At 50.7% G+C, this 14,265-nt stretch overlaps 1 protein-coding gene across 1 annotated transcript in view; it reads left to right on the forward strand.

Annotated features, from left to right (window-relative positions):
- Positions 1–14,265, forward strand: part of CAPN13 (calpain 13) — a 67,723-nt gene that overhangs the window by 28,038 nt on the left and 25,420 nt on the right. The window contains exons 5-7 of the mRNA XM_004582711.2: positions 4,385–4,521; positions 10,465–10,639; positions 11,494–11,568. Of these exons, the coding sequence (XP_004582768.2) occupies positions 4,385–4,521; positions 10,465–10,639; positions 11,494–11,568 (387 nt within the window). The remainder of the gene's footprint in view (positions 1–4,384; positions 4,522–10,464; positions 10,640–11,493; positions 11,569–14,265) is intronic.

Below are 14,265 nucleotides of genomic sequence, written 5' to 3' on the forward strand. Positions count from 1 at the left end.
AAAAAAAGATTTATTTATATTTATTGGAAAGTCAGATATACAGAGAGGAGGAGAGACAGAGAGGAGGATCTTCTGTCCAATGATTCACTCCCCAAGTGACTGCAATGGCCGGTACCATGCCAATCTGAAGCCAGGAGCCAGGAACTTCCTCTAGGTCTCCCACACGGGTGCAGGGTCCCAAGGCTTTGGGCTGTCCTCTGCTGCTTTCCCAGGCCACAAGCAGGGAGCTGGATGGGAAGTGGAGCTGCCAGGATTAGAACCGGCACCCATATGGGATCCTGGCACGTTCAGGGGGAGGACTTTAGCCGCTAGGCCACAGCGCTGGGCCCCATACCTGCATTCTTAATCACAGTGTTACATTTTTTTCTCCAGTTTTTCTTGATTCATCCAATCTGTAGAACTAACGTGTTCAAACAAATTAGCTTTGGGTTTTCATTTTTCTAATTGTTGAATTTTTTCTTAATTCTAGTTTTATTTTTATTACCTTTTACTTCTTGTTTAATTTCCTTGCTTTTTCTGAAATCACACATAAATGCCTTTGCCTTTTTTTTAGTAACATAAGGCTTATAATTTTTCTGTGAAATTGATCTGCACCTATAGGTTTCAATATAAATGAATTACTTCTATTAATGCTAAGACATCGTGTTTTTAGTTTCAATTTTTTTCTTTTGCATAGCAGTTGTTTCTTTAGAGTTTATTTCATTTTCAAGTGATTAAGTTGTTCAGAGGGTAATATTCTGCCTGCCAAGTTTTCATTTTATTAAATTATGGTCAGAGAATATAATTTATAAGATGTCTACATTTGCAGAAATTATCAAATTATTTTTATCTATGGCCACATCCAGAATAGTTTCTGTAAGTAGTTCATGGTTACACAAGAGGATATATATTACCTGATACTCAGCAAATTTTTTTATATTGAATCAAGCTTTCTATTGAATCAGGTTTTCTATTGAATCACCTGGTTTGCAGGTGGTGTTACCTGCCATTGTTGGTTTTGACTCCACTTCATTTGCCTGCTTGACATAACAAGCTCTGAAATCTCCTTGTGGTTTTTGCTTGGTGGTCACTGAGGTCATCAGAACTTCCGGCTGACCACTGTCCCTATGGTCTGCTCTGGTGGGCCAGGGTTTGTGATGTCATTGTCTTCTTGTTAGGACAGAACTTGTATAACATCCCTATTTGTTACGTCCACATTGCTTTTGGTCATGAATTCCTCTTCTGCTGTGTACCTTGGTGCTTTGTCTCCATACTTCCCTATAACATCGTTGCCTGTCCCTTTACTGTTTAACACCATTTTCCTGGCATGATAAGTATGTCTCTTCTATATTATTACATTAAAACACATTGAAAATTCATCCGTTGCCATGGTTTCTACCCTTTTCTCTTTATCTCCATGAGAGAGAAGCAAGTCCTTCAATCATTTCCTCAGACAGCAGAGAAGTTTTTTTATCAACCCACCCCTGCGAACAGTATTTGTTAGGTTTACATTCTGGGATCCTGGCCCTTGTGCTTGAGATCCATAAGCACTGTCCCGTTGTCTTGCAGCAAACAATGGCACAGAAGAGAAATCTAGGGTTATTCTGCTCCTGAGTTTACAGCATAACCTTCCTAACTACAGATTCTGTCCAGACCTAACCCTCCTCTCTCAGAGCCGTAAACAAGGAATGGTAGCTCAGGGGCCTCGTTCTTGACCACCATGCAGACCAGCTGCACCCTGTCTGGGAATGGCAATTTTACCTGATGCTCCCTTTGTATAAAGAGAGCAAGCCAGGGCCCGGCACCGTGGCCTAGCAGCTAAAGTCCTCCCCTTGAACGTGCCAGGATCCCATATGGGTGCCGGTTCTAATCCTGGCAGCTCCACCTCCCATCTAGCTCCCTGCCTGTAGCCTGGGAAAGCAGCAGAGGACAGCCCAAAGCCTTGGGACCCTGCACCCGTGTGAGAGACCTGGAGGAAGTTCCTGGCTCCTGGCTTCAGATTGGCATGGTACCGGCCATTGCAGCCACTTGGGGAGTGAATCATTGGACAGAAGAGCTTCCTCTGTGTCTCTCCTCCTTTCTGTATATCTGACTTTCCAATAAAAATAAGTAAATCATAAAAGAGAGAGAGAGAGAGAGAGCAAGCCTGGTCAGCATTTCCAAGGAGAAAATCAGAAGTGAGGAAAGCTCTGGAGGTAAACCACCTGAGGTTCTCTTTCAAGTGACAATGTTCTCCCTGTGCCTCGCTCTGTCCCTCTTCCTCTTCACCTCATTTCTGTATGTATGTGTGTGTGTGTGTGTGTGTGTGTGTATATGTATGTATATATATATATATATATATATAAATGCATATATTCATATATACAAATTCTATGTGATATGTGTTTTATATGTGTATATATAATATATATTACATGTATATTTTAGGATTTATTGTATGCTTATTGAAAAGTCAAATATACAGAAAGGAGAAACAGAAAGATCCTCCGTCCAATGATTCACTCCTCAAGTGGCCACAATGCCCGGGGCTGTGCTGCTCCGAAGTCAGGAGCCCAGAGCCTCTTCCAAGTCCCCCATGTGGGTACAGGGTCCCAATGTCCTGGGCCATCCTCCACTGCTTCCCCAAGCCACAAGCAGGGAGCTGTACAGGAAGCAGGGCCTCCAAGATTAGAACTGGTGCCCATATAAGATCCCGGCGCATTAAGGTGAGACCTTTAGCTGCTAGGCTACTGCGCTGGGCCCTATATGTATATATTTTGAATTTATTCGAAGTTCCTTGAATATATTCCACTAGAATGGCAATCCATTTTCCTACATAAAACATCATAATTTCTCATTACTTAGCAGAAATCCAATAAGTAAGTTTATAGAAAAAGGGCTTCACAATCCAGCAGCAAGTCCAGATGGTTCTTCTTGTCCCCCACTTAGTGGGAGTTGTGATCACACTTTCTGGTTGGTTCCATGTGTTTGATGATCTCCCTCTAATAAAGTTCCCAAGACCTCGGCCTCCCTTCACCTGCCCACCTGCCTGCACACTGCCATGGGAACAGGAGTCCACAGCTATGCTGTTAACTTGGTGCCTGGGCTCAGCAATGACCATGAGGCTACCTCCTTGGGCACTATCTCTCCTGACGTCCCTGGCTCAGTCTCCATCTCTTCGTCTTCAGCTAGACACGACATCCTGCCCTCTGGGATATGCAGCTGAGGTGAAGGCCACGGGGCTGCGAGGCCACATCTGCCCAGGACTCTTGGGGCCCATCTGACAGAGCTCCTCTTAGGAGCTTCCGTCCTGAAGCCAGCACAGAGGATGCCAGTCCAGCGGCAGAAACCAAAAGGCTATTTTGTTATGCATTCCCTTCCCTTTAGAGCTGCACACTGAAGTGGAAAAACAGCCTGCTTCGGAGAGGAGCATCTGGATCATTTGTGTTCTTGGTGGTGGCCATGCCAGCTTTGTTTCTCGTGGCGACAATAGGGCCAGCGTGAGAATGGAGGGCCATAGGGAGGCTGTGACTCTGATTGTTCCTAAACTATCCGCATCGGGCCCGGCGGCGTGGCCTAGCGGCTAAAGTCCTCACCTTGAAAGCCCCGGGATCCCATATGGGTACCGGTTCTAATCCCAGCAGCTCTACTTCCCATCCAGCTCCCTGCTTGTGGCCTGGGAAAGCAGTTGAGGACGGCCCAAAGCTTTGGGACCCTGCACCCGTGTGGGAGACCCGGAAGAGGTTCCTGGTCCCGGCATCGGATCGGCGTATACCGGCCCATTGCAGCTCACTTGGGGAGTGAAACATCGGATGGAAGATCTTCCTCTCTGTCTCTCCTCCTCTCTGTATATCCGGCTTTCCAATAACAATAAAATCTTAAAAAAACAACAACAACAAAAAAAACTATCTGCATCATTGTGCCTTCAGGCCTGTGTCCACATGGTCCCTGCTGTCTGGCGTGTCTTCCCTAAGCTGCTCACCACCTGCTTAAACTCCACCTCCTCCCCAGTCCTTCAATTCCTCACTGCAATTGTGCTACTCCCCTCTCCTCTGTAATTGGCATGCATACTGCCCGCCCCAGGCCCTTGGTGCAGCAGGAGGGCCTGCACGGTCACGTGTGTCTTGGTGCCCACATGAGGCCACAATATGTGCAAAGTTAAACTAGAAACCAAGTCTCTTCCCACATGTCTGTACTTTGACAAGCCTAGGCCTGGGAATCAGTCTCTCCATCTACCAAAGATGATGCAGGCCTGTTTTCTGCCTGTCTTCTGCCCCACAAACTGGGTGGCACTTTCTTCTGGATGGAATTAGTATAACCATGGTGACCTTAGGCTTGAGTGAGGGGGGTTCTAGAGTTGTGGCCTGTACCCCTGCTTCCCACACCCCTCACACACTGAAGCATCTGCCTTTTTCTCTCTCTCCAGTTCTGGCAGTGTGGCTACTGGGTGGAAGTGGTGGTGGATGACCGCCTGCCTGTTGTCGACAATGTCTGCCTCTTCGTGAAACCTCGCCAAGGCAGCCAAGAGTTCTGGCCCTGCCTGCTGGAGAAAGCCTATGCCAAGTAAGTATGGCATCCTCAGCCCAGACTTGCCATGCTTGCTCTGCCGGCCCAGCAGCTTGCTCCGATAGGTGCTCCCTTGCAGCTCACCCTAAGTAAGCAGTGCCCCTTGGCAGCATCTGAGCCTTTGCTGCGCTGGCTGAGCATCCTCTGTAAGCAGCCACCATGCACAAGGGACAGTGTCAGGGCCAGGAGCAACAAGCAAAGAGGAGAGCTCTGTGATGACGTAGATGCAAAGGCGGTGTTACTGCCAGACGGATGTGAGACTGTCCGTGAAAAACCAACGGAATTCATGCATGCTTGGCATTTGAGAGACATGGAAAGAATCTTCAGGGAAGCAAGTTGCCTATTTCAGTATAGCCCATAACTCCTCCCTTAAACTCTGATCAGTCCTGTGTTACTTAGAATGCTTATGGCTGCACTGAGATTGTATTTATGCCATAACATCGATGACCATTCCCAAATGATCAGCCCCCAGTGGTGCTTCAGCCACTGCCTGCTGGTGTGGACTAGCTCCAGAATTTAGAAGCACCCCAGCTCTTGTGTGATGCTTAGACTTCCATGGGTTCCTGGTAGCAACAATTGTTTCCTGAATGTTTAGCCATGGGCGGGTACCAAGCATGGCACTGGGATAAACACTCCCAGGCTGGTGCAAGGAAATGTGTGTTCATGCGTACACTTCTGTGTGCACATTCACACGCATGTTGGGGTGGGTGGAAGACAGCACATAGGTGATAAGGAGGTGCTCAACCTTTTCATAGTCAGAAAAAGGCAGACGAAAAGCGGAACCAAACATCCCCATTACCCACCCCTATCAGGCTGTAGAAGTTACTAAGCTAGGTAAGGCCAGAATTCAGGGTCAGGAAAGCCCAGATGGTGCCAGATAAGTGACAAGCACATCTCACATCCAGAAAGGACACTCCTGGAGGGGTCTAAAGGGACGTGTCTCAGGGCACTCTGGACAATGCCATTCAGAAGCCACAGGTCCACCCTGTGTGTGGCCACCCAGATTATCCTCAGAAGCCCGGGAATGAGCCAGTGAGGCAACAGCATGGAGCTACCCCATGGTCCTTCCCTACAGCCCCTCCAGTTTTGGCTTTTGCTCAATATGGAATTCCAGTACCAGCCAGTGGGGCTGATTGGGGAACCCCAGGTCAAAAGCTCCTTGGGTCCAGTGATCTGTGGCCAGGGTCAAGAGGCTATGGAGGCAGTAACCTGTGGGAGAGGAAGTGAAGGGCAGTGGAGGACACACCAGGGTAGAGAAGCCCTGACTCATGGCCTTACTGAGAGTCACGGCCATACTGAGAATCACACCTATAGGAAGACAGAAGTTTCCAGAAATCTCATTTCCAGCCCCTGTTGTATAAGGGAATGCTGAATCTCTGGGCAGTGGGTGTGGGTAGTGAGCCTGAGACAACCAGAGCCTCTGGTCACCTGGCAGGGGACATTACTGACCAGGCGTGCAGCCTGGTGGATATAGCCCAGGGGCCCTGTGGGAGGGCAATGGTACCACTCTCCATCGCTGTCCTTGTCCTTCTGTAAGTCACAATATCAAGAGCAAGGGGCCTCAAGGCTTTCGCTGGGGTTTTATTTTTTCCCCACTGAGCCAACTCAAGAGACCCTCAAGTTCATGGTCATTGCCAATGTCAGGAAGAGCTGTTTATTAGAATGAGGCCCAGAGAACAGCCAAGGTCCACGAATTCCTGCACCTTTTGGGGGAGGTTAATTCACTTCAAAGTGACTGACACAGACAGGGCTGTCATCTTGCCAATGTGGATTCAGCCTGTATCACTTCAGGGTCCCGATTTTTTGGTTTTGTTTGTTTGTTTTGTTTTGTTTTCCTTATTGGAAGGGGTAGCATGGTGGTTCTTTGGAGAATTAGCTAGCTCATGGAAGGAAAGGATGACTTTGACCACATTTTGTCAACAACAGACCTAAAGCAATCATTCAACTTGAAAGAAGCAGGAGGGTGGGCCCAGAATCTGCATGCCCCAGCCTCCAGGCATCTAGCAGGGGGGGCTGAAGCCTCATATAGTGCCCTGAATGCTCTCCTTGGCCACAGTCCACCAGGAAAAGGGGCTGTCCCCAGTGGAGCCCATGAGAGCTTTCCAGAACCCAAGGGCTCCCCAATGGTCTGGAACCTTCCCTTCCTCTCAAAGCCTAGGACTTTGAGACTTAGAGAAGTAAAACAAGACACCAGAGGTCACCCGGTGTTTGTGGTCGAGCTGGTCACATGCTTTTGCACCATTCCTCCTTTATTGGTCCTAGAGAAAGGGTGGTTTGTTTGCCTCCTTTGGGCACCAGTGTCTGGCACACGGGGAGCCAGCATAGGCATGTAGAGCAATGCAATCAGCAACACCTGAACTCCACCTCTCCATTGTCCTGCAGACCCGGGAGGTAAAGAAATCGGTCTACTTTGTTGAACATGGGGCACAGAAAAACTTGTTTGGGAATTTGTTTTTCTGAACCTTGAGGTTGTAAAATCGGGATGTGAGTAGGCAAGGATGGGACCTGGCAGACAGCAAGCAGCTTGGAGAATCTGCAGAGCAGGATTTGCCCCACTGTACCCTGCACTCGGCCCCACCCCTCTGTGCCTCCCTTTCCCTCACCTTCCCATCACTGCTGGGCACACAAGAGCCAGTCAGGGGATGAAGACAAGTTACTCTTGGACAGCTGACAAGGGATGGTGACTGCTGTGGCAAGCACTGCTCCTTGTGCTGTGCCTGCCAAGGATGCCAGGGGTGAGCAGGGGCTGCTGGGCCTGCAGCATCAGCAGGACTGAGCTCTCGTGCCCGGAAAGCAGAGGAGTGCGCCTTGTCAGCATGCCCAGCTGCTGCTGCGATGGGCATGGGGGCACTGAGGATAGGCTGGGGGGGTCCTTTCTGTTGCCTGGGGTCTCTGCAGTGCCTGCAGGATGGTATGGGTGTAGGATGCCAGGCAAGGCCCAGAGACTGTGTCTGGGGACAGAGTGACAAGGGGACAGAGCCCACGGCTACCTTTCCAGAGTATCTCTGGCACTGCCCTGTTTGACACCAGGCAAGGTTCCTGAGTGTATCTCCATGAAGGTGCTGACCCAGTAAGCACAAGTTTCCAGAACCTCAGAACTTCTAGCACCTTCAGAAACATCTTTTTTTTAAATTTTATTTTACAGAGAGAGGGCAGGGCAGACAGAGAAAGAAAGAGACTTTCCATCCACTTGTGCCTACTTGTGGTCAGGGTTGAGCTATAGCCAGGAGCTGGGCACTCAACCCAGTGCACCCATGTGGGTGGCAGGGGCCCAGTCACTTGATCGTCATGACTGCTGCCCAGGATGTGCAGCAGCAGGAAGCTGGGTGAGAATCCTGGGACACGGGCACCCTTAGCTACTAGGCTCAGCACCCACAGAGGCTCCATGGAGGGAGGAACAGGAGCCAGCATCCAGGGGGCTTCCAGGGGTCTGCAGTCAGACCCACGGGGGAGTGATTAACATCCAGGGAGGCCATGCTGCTTCCTGAGGCAGGGCTCCTCAGGCTCATAACCCTAGGGTGGAGGCAAGGAAAGGCAGCATGCTCAGGCCTGGCATCTCCCCAAACCATAGCTGCCACAAACCTGCCACAGTGCAGTCCCTGGAGACGCCCACCTTGGTTCCACGGCTCCTGGCCTTTAGTTAAAGGTTTCCTGGGGCCAGTCTGGTGGCATAGTGGGTAAAGCCACCACTTGCAATATTGACATCCCATGTGGGCACAGGGTTCAAGTCCTAGCTGCTCTACTTCCAATCCCCTATTAATAGCCTAAGAAAGCAGCAAAGGATGGCCAGCTGCTTGAGGCCCTGCACCCACATGGGAGATGCTCCTGCCTTTGGCTTAGCTTAGCCCTGGCTATTGTTGCCATCTGTGGAGTGATAAAGACATCTCTTTCTCTCTCTTTTTCTCCCCCCACACACCCCATGTGTGTATGTGTGTGTGCGTGCATGCCCTTCTGATTTGCAAATACATAATCTAAAGATAATGGGGGCTTCCTAAGGCATCCATGGCTCAGGATGGTGTCCTGCTTGTAGTCTTGTAGTGGCTGCTGATACATGCTTATGGTTGTTGAGTGTATTAATTTTGGGCAGTCTCCAGAAGGTTGTAGTAACAGTGGGGGGTCGAAATAGGGTGAGAAAGGTCGGGCTGCTGAAGCTGATTCAATCATCCCCACTATTTCCAGATCAAAGGCTGAGGAGACGAATGGGAAGAATCTAGTTCAAGGCCAAAGATCCTGTTAGGGTCAGCACAGAGATAGACCCAGGGCCGTGACCTGCATGTGGTTTTTGCCCCTCCTCACTCTTTTGCTGCCCACTGACCTGGTAAAGGCTCAGCCCTTACGGGCACAGGGGTGTGCAGAGGCAGAAGTGAAAGCTGTACCCACTGGGCTGTTTTGGTGCTAGGGCCCCTTCCTGCTGTCTGTGCCTTGTGGGTTTATCCCATCTGTATGTTAGGTGTGAACATGAAGCCTTTCTGTTCACCCCGTTGATGGGAACTGTCCTTGACCTTGTCCTGGGCTCTGCTTCAGGGGCACCATTGTGACTGTGCAGCCACCCTCATTCCCAGACCAGGAGACCTCTTGGACCCTTCCTTCCCTGTCCCCATCACTTATCCCACCCTCCATACCTCACTGGTTCCAGAAGCCTTAGCCACATTTGATTCTCCTTCCTTGGCGTATCTGTGCCACCTGCCATGGGACCCCCTGGCTGGGTGTGGGCATCTTCTCTGTTCTGTGGGGATCCATGCACTCTCATAATAAACAGATACCCAAGTGTGTGTGTGTTGGAGCAGGAAGTACATAAACATGCTACATTGCTGTTGACCTTCCCCTTCTGAGGAGCAAGTGCCCTGCAGGAGAGGCCCTGTTGTGGGAATCACACAGGTTGGAGGCAGGAGGGCAGGCTTACTGTGCCGCAGAGTGATAGCAGCCGGTGTACATCCTCCCCAGCCTCGAGCCTTCCTGTAGATAGTACACACATTCACACACGGAGCTGTCACAACATGCCCATTGGGCAGGGGCTGTTGCATGCCTGTTTTCCAGATGATCAAAGGGAAAAATCTCAGCTCCTTGCCAGAAGATTCAGAGATCATGAGAGGAGAGGTCAGGAGTGGGACCTTGACAGTTTGGTCCCTGAATGCAGGGTCTGTCTGCTACCCTGGTAAGTGACAGCTACAGAAGTTTGGGGCAGCATTAGGAGGAAGGTAAGGCCAGGCATTCCTTGGGGCTGGAGGCTGGTTGTGCCTTGTGGGCAGGTGGAAGTGTAGGAAGTGTGGCTTGGAAAGCAGGCAGGAGGGCTAAAGTGGCTGTCTTTGGGGATATATTTTCTAAGACTCATCCACACCTAGGACACACTAACATGGAGAAACTTACCTCCCTAATAATGGACTGAGTGGGTGACTCTAGAAGTTAGGGTTTTGTACAAAAGAGCTGCCCAGAGTGAGAACAAAGGCTGCCCATGCCCGTGGCCAGTGCCAAGGCTGTAAACTGAGTCCATGTCTTAACAAATATGCAGCTTGGCATCTGGCACACAGTCAGAGCTTCAACACTGCCTTTCATCAGAGCAGAAAGTCACAGGTGCTCAGTGTGATAACCGCCATGTTTATTCAGTGTTTGGCATGCACAATGCTGAGGAAACCCCGTGAGGGCAGGTTGCTCATCAAAGGTCAAGCAGCTATGACTGCGGTGAGACTGCAGTTCCACCACTAGCCTGTGGCCCCAGCGCCTGCACTCCCCACCTCCACACAGCACTACCTCTCCGGACAGTGCCGAGTGCCAGAAGGCCAAAAAAGCAATGGGAAAGGACAATGCCAGCCCCGGCATGGGCAGCAGACTGCCAGTCTCCAGCCGGGTGATTGGCAGGGGGTAGAGTGGTACTGGCAGCTCCTTGCTGGGGAGGGGATCCTCAAAGAGACCAAGGCAGTTACTCTGACTTCCCCCTCCCAGGCTGCGTGGCTCCTATTCCCACCTGCACTACGGCTACCTCCCTGATGCCCTGGTGGACCTAACAGGAGGGGTGGTCACCACGGTCAACATGTACTCCTCCCCTTCGGACCTGATGATGGCGGTGAAGATGGCGGCCAAGGCAGGCTCCCTGATAACCTGCGCCACGCCAAATGGGGTGAGTTGGTCTGTGCACCATGCAGGCCGTTCCTCACCCAGGGGTGTCCAGCCAGTGGCCCAAAGCCAGGGGGGATGCAGACAAGCACTCTGGGTGTGATTTCCCGAGAGCCCCTTCCTCCTAAACAGGCATGGCTCATAGAGGTTAACTAAGGTACTCACTGTCACACAAGCCATAAATGGCTGACTGGGGAGTACCATACTGTTGACTCCAAACCCACTACCTCCTTCTTCATGACTAGGAGCTATGCGTCCCACATGACCGTGGGGGCATTACCATCTGCTGGAGAAGGTAGCTGAATTGCTGCTCCTGCTGTGGATGACTGCTTTGGATTTTGCCTTGAGATTCCATGGAGGGGCCCTTGGATTCCTGCTTATCCCTAAGGCAGGGCCAGAGTAGGGCCTCTGCATTATTTGGGTCTGTCTGAGATACCTGGCTCCCAGTATCGGACCCTTCCCATACTCCTGAAACATAATCTCAAATGTCACCAGAAACACAGGATGCACTCAAAAGCCAATTACTGACAGCATGTGGTGCTGTGGGGTAGTGGCAGGGAGAAAGGGAATGCATTCCTGGACCCTGTTAAGGGCCCAGCAGGCACACTCCAGGATGTGCCTTCTTGGTGGTAAGTGACAGGCCCGGCAAGCAGCTCAGAGCCTTGGATCTTCATGGGATTCCTTCAGTCATGGATGGTTTCCTGAGGCTGGAAATCCCTGAAACCTCCACCCCACAATGGCCTCTCCAAGCCTTCCCCCAGTGAGCTGGGGAGGGGAGCACCTCTCTGAACTGTGTGAACTGTGTGTTTGTGTCGATGACTGGCTTCTGGGCAGTCAGTCCTGCTTTTTCTCCTGCAGCCAACAGATAAGGCCCAGCGGATGGAGAACGGGTTGGTTAACCAGCACGCCTACACAGTGACTGGGGCTGAGCAGGTAAGACAGGCCACAGGGGTCAGCACATAGTTGACCTGAGTGTCATTCACACCACAATCAGCCTCTGGTCTTCTGTTCTTCCAGCTTGTAGTACTTGTGGTCCTTCTGCCTTGGGAACATACCTGAAACACATTGTCCTTGACCTGACCTCAGATAGCTCTGGGTGTCAGCCAGTTGTGAGATTTGACCCAGAGAAGAAGAGCCCGCTGCCCACGTGTATTCTAGAGGGAAAATTTTTGCCTGCAAGGGTTTCCTTTGTTGGGATGTATAAGCCAAAGCATCATAGGGAAAGCACTCCAAAGTGCAGGTGCTGAAACAACATCAAGATCACTATTCCTGCAGGAACGCAAGCGACCCGAGCCTCCCAGTTGGCTCTGCCATCCTCAGCTCAGGGTATCCTCCTGGGAGCCCCCAAATAGCTCCTGCCTTGTCCTTTTCTCTCACAGGCAGGGCTGTGAGAGAAAAAGAAAGAGTCCATGTTGGGATGTGGGCCTTTTCCTCTTGCTGCCTGCAGGAGTCTGCCCATAATTCCCTGGATTCCCAAGGCACAAGGGAGGTTGAGCTGGGCCACCATGCACCCAGAAGAGCCTTTATCTCTTTCCCAAAAGGAAAGGGTGTCAGTGGGGCAGTCTCGCCCCTTGAGGGAAGAGTTATCTTTGATGACCCCAGCTGCATGACTTGGTCTGGAAAACATGGCCAAGGTCCAGCCTCCTCCAACTGCGAATGCAGAAGCCGCACAGAGGCATCTCACTGGGATACAGGGCAGCAGCTGGGCACCTGCTGACATGGCCATGACAGCTCTTTAGTTCTCATCCCACCTTCTCATCAGCTGTGCAGTGACCTATGAAGGTTCCCTGCCAGTGTCGCCCTGCTACCCTCTCCACACACTACCTCTTCTCCCAACACTCTCAACATCTAACAATATTTCTGTAAGCCATAAGAGACAGAGTTCAGCCTCCAGGACACATTTCCCCGGGTATTTATGCACCAAGGAATGCAGAGGGACAGGTTCTGCTTATAGGTTTCCCACACTTGCCTTGCCTCACTCTACATCAGTCTCCACTGTCCATTGACCTGAGGCCAATGGCTCCCTCTTTCTGTGTTTTGGACAATATCCTGACTTATAAAATGGGGACAGTGTCTCCTGTCTCCCTGAGGCTTCTTCTGTGTTGGGTGTCTTGCACTAGGCATCTGATGAATGTTTGTTGGATCAAAGGATGAGAACACTGGCATGAATAAATGGGTACATTGCCCTTGGCCGCAAAGATGCCATTACTAACTGACCATCACAGAACATAATGTGAGGAGCTCCAAAGTCATTTCCTGCCAGCAAGAAAGAGCTCTCCCCCCTCTTAACTTCAGGCTGGAAGAGACCCTGATCTTGGAATAACCAGAATTCCCCCTCCTCTAAGTTGTGTAACATTTCCTCTGCTCTTCCAAAGAGTCTCCCTGAAATTTCACTACTTGGGAGCAGCCAACGCCACATTACCACTGGCCAATTATAGCCACTCCTCTCCCCTCATCTCCCCTGTCCCAGACATGGACGGGTCTAGAGATAGCAAAGAGTTATGTACTGTGCCAATTTTGATAGTTTCTCACAACTGCTTGAATTGTGAGGTTGACCAGGCTTTGGTATAGCCTCCAAATTTAAGGAAAGAGAGCTGTGACCAATGAGTGACAGCTGTGCTGAGCAGGGCTTGAGGACGTTCTGGTACCCACACTAGTAATCTGCCACCCTTGGCCACGACCCTTTTTAGCCATTAATACAGCCTTGTGTCTCCTCTCAGTTCAGGGGAGAAGGGCTTGTGTAACCAGATTTCCAGTAATCATGGGGCATGAGTTTGTGTGGAGGCTGGACAGGGTCTTGTTGTGGTAGCCGGATCATGGAGCAGCAATGGAGATGCCTAGGGGTTGGTGGAGGTGAACTTGGGAGCTAGAGCACCTGTGTGGCTGCAGTTTGGGCTCCTGATGACCTCACATATGGCCTGTGCACCTTGCAACACACACACACACACACACACACACACACACACACGCACACACACACACACACCATGGCTGTTTTTATGACACACTAAGCAATCCAGACATAACACCTCTACTGGGACATGCATAGCCCCTGCTTGGAAAGTCATACAGTATGTTAGCTTCTAAAAGGCTCTGCATCAACCACTCCAGTACTGATGGGATTTCTTTCTAGGAATCACTATTGAGGGTGAGAGGAACCAATATTTAAAGAGACCATCTCTGAGGAACCACTGGTTTAGGTGTAGAAAAGTTGGGCCACCTGTTGTTGCCCAATGAGTGGCATCTTTGCTGGAGAGCAGCCCAGGGATAAGAGTGTGGTCCGTAGCCAGGGAGAGAAGCAGTGAGCCAACCCATTCTCATCTGTAGCCATGACCCTGGCCTCAAGTGTGACCCCTGTGCTCCTGGCCAAGACTCACAAAGACACACAAGGGCCCCAAAGCAAGGAGGTTGGGTGCTGACTCACACAGGCTGAGACTGAACCAGCTATGAACACAGTGTGCCTTGGAATCTTCTTGTCCTCTCTCAAGGCAGGACCCAGCCAGGCAGATCAGTAAAGTTGGAATTTTTTCTTTTCATGTAGCTAACTCAGTCAGTGACTCCCTGGGCAAAGGGGTGGCAATTGATCTGCATGTCTCATGGAGCGCTGGCCTTGCCCCTTGACTCTCTGAC

This window comes from Ochotona princeps, chromosome 8 (assembly GCF_030435755.1).
Source record: "Ochotona princeps isolate mOchPri1 chromosome 8, mOchPri1.hap1, whole genome shotgun sequence".
Taxonomy (NCBI): domain Eukaryota; kingdom Metazoa; phylum Chordata; class Mammalia; order Lagomorpha; family Ochotonidae; genus Ochotona; species Ochotona princeps.